This window comes from Notolabrus celidotus, chromosome 23, assembly GCF_009762535.1.
Source record: "Notolabrus celidotus isolate fNotCel1 chromosome 23, fNotCel1.pri, whole genome shotgun sequence".
NCBI lineage: Eukaryota > Metazoa > Chordata > Actinopteri > Labriformes > Labridae > Notolabrus > Notolabrus celidotus.
Genome location: NC_048294.1, coordinates 440,942 through 450,105, shown reverse-complemented (window position 1 = coordinate 450,105; position 9,164 = coordinate 440,942). Strand labels below are relative to the sequence as shown.

General features: G+C 38.3%; 1 protein-coding gene across 1 annotated transcript; it reads left to right on the top strand.

Moving 5' to 3' along the window:
* Positions 1-275: 275 nt before the first annotated feature.
* Positions 276-8,151, top strand: LOC117807745 (low affinity immunoglobulin gamma Fc region receptor II-a-like). The gene is made up of 10 exons (XM_034677144.1): positions 276-377; positions 2,757-2,807; positions 3,479-3,538; positions 4,198-4,461; positions 4,589-4,834; positions 4,922-5,104; positions 6,385-6,456; positions 7,660-7,734; positions 7,963-8,022; positions 8,111-8,151. Exons 1-10 carry the CDS (start codon positions 356-358, stop codon positions 8,149-8,151), a joined length of 1,074 nt encoding a protein of 357 aa, XP_034533035.1. The 5' UTR covers positions 276-355.
* The last annotated feature ends 1,013 nt before the right edge of the window (positions 8,152-9,164 follow it).

Here is a 9,164-nt window from a genome sequence, read left to right as displayed (position 1 = left end):
TGTGATTTGGGATTTCAAAATAAAAGCCATTGGGATTTTTTCAGAAGTTGCTTTTATTTTGAAATGAAACATCAGAATGAGCTGTGATTGCTTGGATTACATTATGGGATTGTTCACGATTAGAGTGAACTGTAATGAGTCAGTGAAAGCAAGGATTTTTGTTCATAATCTCACTTTGAATTCATTCACAATCATTGTAATATGCTACATTCCCAATGGTTTTTATTTTGAAATTCCAAATCAGGTACAGGTGTGATTGGCAGGAACACATTTTGAGGCGTTCTCTTATCAGTCTAAAGCAAAACTGAGACAGGGTTAATGTCAAATACATTATTCCCTTGTGGGTTGGGCGGTAATGTTCTACATTGCCACAGATGGTACGTATTGTGCAATACAAGGAAGACAAACCGGTCTCTGCAGCAGTGCTAGTAATACCTGATATAGTGCAATAGCCCTTCCCCTCCCCCCATCCCCAGCTGTCCTGAAAAAATGAAGGCGTAATATGTAAGAGTTAGTTTGCAGCGCACCACACAGAGTCAGATCTTACTTCTTATGCCAAGGACCGACTCAAAGCTCATCTCATGATGTTTTAGTTTGGGTGTTCATGAAAGAAGGCAAAGAAAGGATCCCATGTCTCATAAAATTTCCTCTTTAAGCTACTGATAGAAAAACGTAGCATCTCGAGTTTGAGACAGGACATTACATCCTGACGCCACGTCAAGCATGGACAGGGCAGCACCCTTCCATTTCAGTAGGATTGCACGTCTAGCCAAGAGCAAGGCAACTGCAGAGGCGGTTCTAGACCAATTTCACTGGGAGGGGCCAGGCTGGGGCCAAGGGTGTAGTCAGAGGGACACATTCAACCCTGACAAAAGAGACTGAGAAGGGCAAGGACCGGCTGAGAACAAACTGGCAAAACATCAGTGCATCCCTTTATACTAGACATAAATACTACTGTGTTCTAGATCAACATGCAGACTGACAACAGCTGTTTACACTCAACATGAGTCCCTTAGCGCTCTAAGGGACTGGAACCAAGTGCCACACACGTGTTCAGCCTGTAACATCGGCCGGATACCGAAGCTTTTTTTTATTGTATAATATTTGTTTGGTGTGGAGGGGGGACCACAGGGGGGTTCAGGTTCAGTTTTACAGGGGCACTGGCCTCTGTTGGCCCCTCCCCAGAACCGCCACTGAGCAACTGTTGAACATTTTCACATTACAGACGTCTTTTATTTTGAAAATCATCGGTACATTCATTTTTAGGTAGAATCTGCTGTTTGTAAATTAGTTCCAGGACTAGTAAAAATGTTCCTTTGCTTCTAAAATTGTCTCACAATTTATAAAATGTAAATTTGTGGCTAACATTAAGAGTTTCATCCTTTGTAAATTTGAAATGACCTTCCCAGCCACTGTAGAAATCTCTCTTACGCACATTGAGGACAGTCATAAAGAGATTCATAAAGCTTTGATTATTCCACAATAAGCTGTTTACTCAAAAGGAAACTTAAGAAACAGAAAGCAACCAAATTTATCTGATTATTTCAACCGTCTTAAATTGTTCTGCCATTATTTAAATCATACAGTCGTTTGAATTGGAAGTTGCTGTCTTCCCTGTATCTTTAGTCTTACTAATGCAGGTTGTTAGGAACTCTGAGAACACACCCGTGCATTCTAAGTAACTGGTGCTACATGTTCACTGCAATCACTGAAAATAGATGACTGGAGAGGATTGCAGCTCAACTGAAGACAGGTTTATGAATGATAACAATCTTGGAATGTTAAAACAATGTTTCTTTAATATTCTAAGTAAAAATTCAACGTACCTTCTGATTGCGTGTCAGAGCTGCCTTACAGTAGGAGGAAACAGAGGACTGATCAAAGTCCAGATACTAAGGATTTATAACTAGCCCCACCCCCTTGTAGTGAGTAGATAACACTTGTTATAGCTTTATAGTCCGTCCTTTATTTTATTCCAGGCTTAAGTAAACATGTGTGACATAGTTTGAGACTTAATGCACATTAATGCACACCTTAATCTGACTTTTTAACTTCAGTACATTTCGTTAAAAGTGTGAAAACAAAGAGAAAGTTTAAAAATACAACACAGATCTGTGCAGAATAAAAGTGAATCCACCGACCACATAACACACATTGTTGAATATGTCTTAAAGATCAAGCCTAACAACATCAGAGTGAGTTTTTCTGAATGACACAGTGTTGGTTTGGTGCACAGGTAGTGAACCTGTGTGTATCCTTAGGTTGTACTTTCATTTTCTCTCAGTCTGTCAATGAGTGATCTATTTTAACGGCTGACACTGTTGACCTGCTACCACTAAAACCTTTGCAGCTGTAAATAACAAGATAACTGGTGGCCTTAATATAAGACACTTACAACAAGTCAAGATAGATGTTTCATTTAAAGATAGAAGCTTAGAATAAGACTTGAATTGCTGCAATGAGACAAATCTGCAAAGTTTCTTCAGTTAGAACACCATTCTTATCTCATCAAATGTCTGTATCTGTGTCATTAATGTTTGATTCTCTCTCCCATAATGTTACTACTTTGGTTTTATTGTTCACTAAGAAGGTGTATTTGTGAAATCAGGACCTCTGGCGCCCCCTGTTGGAATTGTATTTATAGTACTAGTATTTCTTAGAGCTGCTGTGTGTCTCAGAGACCCCAGAATACCTCAGAGAAACAGGAAGTGGTCCTGACTTACTTGATGACACTTCTAATTGAGGCTGATGTTCAGACAGTCAGCAGCAAGACGACATGGAGGTCACAGCTCTCTGCATCAGGCTGAGTGAGTACTGAGTCTGTCTCATGTTCTCATGTTATTGAATGTTGATGTGAAATGTTAAATGTGGAACTGAAAAGTTTTTTGGATGGATTTTAATGATTCAAAATATGTTAGTGGTCAGAGCACATCTTCTCTGTGGAAATTTGCATTTCAACCAATTTCTCAAAAGTTGTGATGTTGTGTTTAATGAGGAACAGGATATAGAAACATTATATTTAATTGAAAGTAAAGGTTAAAGGTTAACTTGACCCTGTCTCAACTTTTTAAAACATGTCACTGGAATCAAATTCAAAATGTAACTTTTCAGTTATAACATTAATGATATGTCGTCATTGCACTATTATCAATTAAACATGAACTTTAAATCATTTTCAAAAAATCAAATCATGTTTGTGTTTACATTTAACACGCATTTTAAAAAAACAAGGTTGAATATAAACTCAATTTGTGACCTGGTCATTCATAAATGCTAAAAACCTAACAACAATTTTAGCTTCCTTATATAATGGACACTTCAATGTACATTTAACACAACATTCAAAATTCAAAAAAGACAGGGTTGTATATAAAATTCATAATTGCTAATGAACACAGTAGCAACCTTAATAAATTGACACATGTTAAATCTGTTATTTTAACATATTCTATATAATACTTGTTTTTTTCCTCTGCAGTGATGACAGTGTTGTTCCTGCTGGCTGCTCAAGATGAAGTCAGTTATTCTACAGAAGCCTGTAAGTCAGTTAATAATCAGTCATATTATTGATGTTGCTTTTAACCATAATGTTTGATTATCATCAAATGTGTTTAATAACACAATCTTTCCTGCTTTCAAACTGCTGTAGGGATGAGAATTTCAACATCTAGATTACTAACGCTTATAAAAACCTCAAAGGTGACCCCGCTTTGGCTGTTAAGGCCCCTGGGCTCTCCGTGGACTCTTTCATGTCTCGCCCCAAAACTCACTTTTATGGCCTAGTATTTAAGTCTTCTAATCCTTCAAATACTGCCTGTTTGGCATTTCCAAAGTTGTATTTTCTTTATAACTGTCTGGTTTCACATTGTGTTTTTTATGCATCGTACGGCTTCACTTTGGTCGGCTCCTGCTGTGTTTTTAAATGTGCTTCATAAATACATTGAACTAGACTTGATAGTACATAAGTACTAATATGTATTAAAGTAACATTACAAAAAAAAGAAGTACATGTTTGTTTATTTTAAATGTATTGCCTGAGTGACATACTGCAGATATACTAAATGATCTTGATGTTATTACTATTACTATAACTCTATATGTTTATATATCTTTCACAGTTTAATAATAACTATCATCTCTATCAATGACTTTTGAAATAGTCAAAATTTAAAGCTGATTTTGTTGTCCGTGTCTTAGATGCTGATTTTCCTCAGATCGATCCAAACAGACAGCAGTTCTTTCAATATGAACCCCTCGTCGTCAGCTGTGAGGGGCTGATGGGATTAAGTGGATGGAGAGTCCTGAAGAAGGTTAAAGGAGGGATAACACCATGTTCAGGCTCGTGGGAGACGTCTACAGGTCCCTGCAGAATTCACAGTGCTTTTCCCTCAGTCGATGACGGAGAATACTGGTGTGAAATGGGAGCGAGGAGGAGCAACTCAATCAACATCACAGTCACAGGTACGAAATTCTGAAACACTCAGACATCCTTTGGTTCTTCCATCTTACATGAAGTCTGAAGGACAACAGGACATGTGAACTGATAAGTTAATTTTCTATATTATATATTTGATACAATCTTTCTCAGCTGGCTCTGTGATTCTGGAGAGTCCTGTCCTTCCTGTGACGGAGGGAGACAATGTGACACTAGGCTGCAGAACCAAGCCGTCTGACTCCAATGTGACCGCACAATTCTTCAAAGATGGCCTCCTGATGGAAAACAGTCTGACAGGAACCATGACCATCCACAGTGTCTCCAGGTCTAATGAAGGTCTCTACAAGTGCAGCATCTCCAAAGCTAGAGAATCCCCACAGAGCTGGCTCACCGTCAGAGGTGAGACTCCCACTGTTTAAAAGAAACATATGTTTACTACGAATCTCTGATTTCAAATAAACAGCACATACGGTTATCTCCCCAAAGCTCTTCAGGAGGATCCACCTTCCCCTGAGGACTCTAAGCTGCTGTGGATTTGCATTGGTGTCTGTATATTCCTGCTGCTGTTGCTGCTGGTTGTGGGATTATTACGTTTTAAAAGTTGTCAATCAACAACACATACTGCAGCTTCTCCTCCCTCTGTCCAGTCTTCACCACCGACACAAACAGGTGAGCAACACCAACCTCCTTTAAACACAACTACATATGACATGGATGAAACCTTAATCATGTAGGAGACTGAGCGGGGAAGATAACCCCAACTCAATCTCTGTTTGGTGTAGCCCTGAAAACTATTCAGTCTCCTCAAGATCTCCTCCTGAAATCTGATTGGCCACCCCATATCTCGGCCCCTTGCATATACCCTGAAATCCTAAACCATGATTGGCTATTTGCCTTGTCAGAGGTTGCACTACATGTTGAACATGTTCTTCTGTTAGTGCTTTCAAAGTGACTTTGGACTAAGATCTTCTTCTAGTCTCTAAAGGTCCTTAAAGAGTTAAGCTCAGCAGATTCAAATGTGGTCACTGTTGAGTTACATTTCAAAGCTGAAAATAATAAATAAGAAAAGTGGATATTTTGGAGTCTTTTATATTACAAGTTAAAGTGGATGTGATTAGTGTAGATCAGGGGTTCCCAAACCTATCAGCCCGTGACCCCCCAAAATAAAGGTTCAAAAGACTCGCGCCCCCCCACTGTCCCTCAAAGTGATTTAATGTGTCTTCATTTAACTGGTCTGCAGAAAATGACCCTACCTGTATGAGCATGTGTCTGTGTTTCATGTGCCATCGTGAATGAACCTGCTGCTACTGATGCTTTAGATAATTAACTGTTCACTAACCCTAAACTTAGGAGTCATCTGGAAACAAAGAAAGGCAGAAAACTCATTACACTTTATATTTATAAGGTTTTATTTCAAGTTTAGCCTCTATTTTTGTCCATATTTTTTACTATAATGGGTAAAATCTACTATTTTTTAGATAATGAAGAAAAAAAAACATTCATTTGTGTCTCCCAACCCACACTTTGGGAACCCCTGGTGTAGATAACCCCTGGTGTAGATAACCCCTGGTGTAGATAACCCCTGGTGTAGATAACCCCTGGTGTAGATAACCCCTGGAGTAGATAACCCCTGGTGTAGATAACCCCTGGTGTAGATAACCCCTGGTGTAGATAACCCCTGGTGTAGATAACCTGCTTAAGAATGAAGAAATTACATTACATGCAGACATTTTCAGCAGAAGTTGTTGATGAGACTATCGATGAAAAACTGTCAGCCTACAGTTTGTATAAGCACAATTTAAGAAAATGATTATGAGCCAACTCTGGTTTAGAGCTGAGGACAGAGCATCACTTTAAACAAATAATGTAAATGGATACATAAACACTAACTAATAATCCAACTGTTGCCATCTATACATGATATTTATGTTTTTCTTATTATGTTTCAGCATCTAACACGGCCTGTAATGATGACTGTGAGACAAGTTATTCTTTTGTCAATAAACCCAAGAAGAAGGAAGGTAACTGACTGACACTGAGAAAAGAGAATGGAACATATTTAAGAATATATATATTTGTGTGTGTGTGTGTGTGTGTGTGTGTGTGTGTGTGTGTGTGTGTGTGTGTGTGTGTGTGTGTGTGTGTGTGTGTGTGTGTGTGTGTGTGTCCATCTATTTATGATTTGCATAGTGTGCTAATAAGTAAGATATACTTAAACATGTAGCAATTTTCAGCAGTTGTTCGCATCAATTTTTACCAAACAGATATGCAAAATTCATCAGTCTATGTCTTTTTAATAGCTGGTGTAAAATTATAAAAATTCATGACATTAAGATAAGATAAGATCCTCCTTTATTCGTCCCCCAACGGGGAAATTCATGGAGTTCCAGCAGCAAACAAGAAGGTGTACAGAACAAGAATTTAACAAGAATATATATATGAAAGAAATGTCCATCAGAGACGACAGCTTGGACATAATTCTCCTGTCAGCCACCACCTCCACAGGGTCCAGGACTGAGCTGGCCTTCTTCCCCAGTTAGTTCAGTCTGGCTCTCCTGTATCCTGTCCGCCCACAGCAGGTGAAATCCTTCCAATGTGGCGTTGGTGTCCCGTGTTAGCTCTGTTAGCATGATGCTACTCTGGTGCTGGGTTAGCTGGTCCACCTTATCGTAGATAGATCTTACAGTCCCCATAGCTTGCACCTCAGTACCAGCACGTCGTCCTCGCCTCCTTCTGCTCAGCTCACAGGGAACATATTGCCTAGCATCGTTTAGCATCGACATGCTACGGGATGCTAACAGCTACAAACGTAGCCAGTTTGGTGTCCATGGCCAAAAAAAGCTGAAAACAAAGTTTGTGTCCTCAACTATAAACTAAACCTTTAAGGTAACATAAGTGAAATGTAAAGTTTTATTAAAGACAGGAAACACAAACAGTTTTGAGATTTGCACAATGTGAAAATGTTTTAAAGTGAGTAACATAAATGTGAAATAAGCACCTTTAAATCTGGATTGAAGCCAACATTGGTTAGGTCAGTGGAGTACAATGTCAACAGGTTATGCACAGCTGATTGTATGATGTTTTATAATTTAATATTTATTACAATATCTTCAAATGAGCCAGTTTACCTCAGAACTAAGCGTCTCTATGTTCTGTGATTGTATTTGTCTGTTAAAGTAACGTCTAACTGCTGCTGTGTAAGACGTTCTCTCACTGTGTTTCAGAGTCCAAGCCGCCCTGCACAGATGACTCTATGTTCTCAACGTATGCTGTCATCAATATACCCATGAAGAGGAGCGGTAACTCAAACTGAGGCAAACCGAGGAACATATTAAGAAGGTCGTGTTAACATTTTGGTTACAAACGTACCTCCTTTAAAATCCGGCTGACATTCACAGTCACACCGAAAACAGACCAGTGGAGACGAAGCAGTTCTGAGGTAGACCAAGTGAATATTTTTGAGTGTTAGATTGCATCTATATGGGGAAATTGAGGCCCAGTGATACTTGCTGCTTCTTCTTTTTTAGCATGTCAGGTGAAAACCACACGAGATACCTGGAAACCCAAACAGGCAGTGAACCCTGCAGGTTGTTGGTCTTTAATAAACACGCGGTTCTTGAGTCACGTCACCTCGGTGAGACACCAGACGATCACGTGTGTGCTTATTTGTGACAGGATATCGAGGTGTAGGCACTGTGGAATCTTCTGAAAGGTAGAGCTAATAAAAGAGAGTTAGCATTTTATTTTTTTCAATTATCTTTTATCATTTTATAAAATACAAGACGAAAAACAAACATGAGAGGAAAGTGAAAAGAAGAGGGGAAACAGAGGACAAAATAAATGAAGATAAAAACAGTTTGTAAAACCCAAATACGTACATTAGAATAAGTAGAAATAACAAGTGCAAATACACAAACCATGGTCATATTACATTGTCTTTTTTGTACTCAGAGTCCCAGCAGATGTCAGAGGTCCGTAAGTGGCTGCCAAACTTTTAGGGAAGCATCCCCCTTGTTTTTCAGAGTGTATTGTTCCAGACGTAAGGTTTCATTCAAAGTTTGTTTGAACACGTTAAATGTAGGGGTCTGTGCTGATTCCATAACACACAGTTATTGATGCATTATAGAAAACAGAACTGGACAAAAGGTCTTTGAAAGACAGACAAGATGAGAAAATTGCAAACTTTGCCATGCCAACGACCCCCCCTAAAACTCTGTTTTTTAAACAGAGTTTTATTGTTTTTTGTTTTTCCACAAACAGAAGAGAATTAAATCCAATCATACATCCTGCCTTCAAACAACATTACACATTTAAAATTCAATATTAAGAGTGGATTATATAAAGACATTTACATTAGAAAGAGAAGAGAAGGAAGAAGAGAGAGAAAAGAATAAAATAAAATACATACATAAATAAAATAAAATAACATAATGAAATGTACTAATCTTAATATTAACTCATCACATTCAACATCTTCTTTTGTATACAGTCTCTTAAAATCACAGTTGTATACCTACTAGTTCAATATTAAACAGCTCTTTGAACATATATATATTTTGAAGCAGGATGTCATCTGAAATTAAGATTTATTTATTTATTTATTGCACATATAAGAGAACAAAACAAAACATTGCATGTTCTACAACACAAGATATAACAGATACAATTCAATAATACAATGAACCACTAACATGTTATGTGCAGGAGGAGCCAAAACAGGCTTGTGGAG

What these genes read in the sequence shown, in the direction of transcription:
- LOC117807745 (XM_034677144.1), top strand. Translation starts at nt 356, where the DNA reads ATGTTCTACATTGCCACAGATG. An exon ending in AATCAACATCACAGTCACAG is followed by an intron (nt 4,462 to 4,588) that starts GTACGAAATTCT and finishes AATCTTTCTCAG; the next exon opens with CTGGCTCTGTGATTCTGGAG. An exon ending in GAGCTGGCTCACCGTCAGAG is followed by an intron (nt 4,835 to 4,921) that starts GTGAGACTCCCA and finishes ATCTCCCCAAAG; the next exon opens with CTCTTCAGGAGGATCCACCT.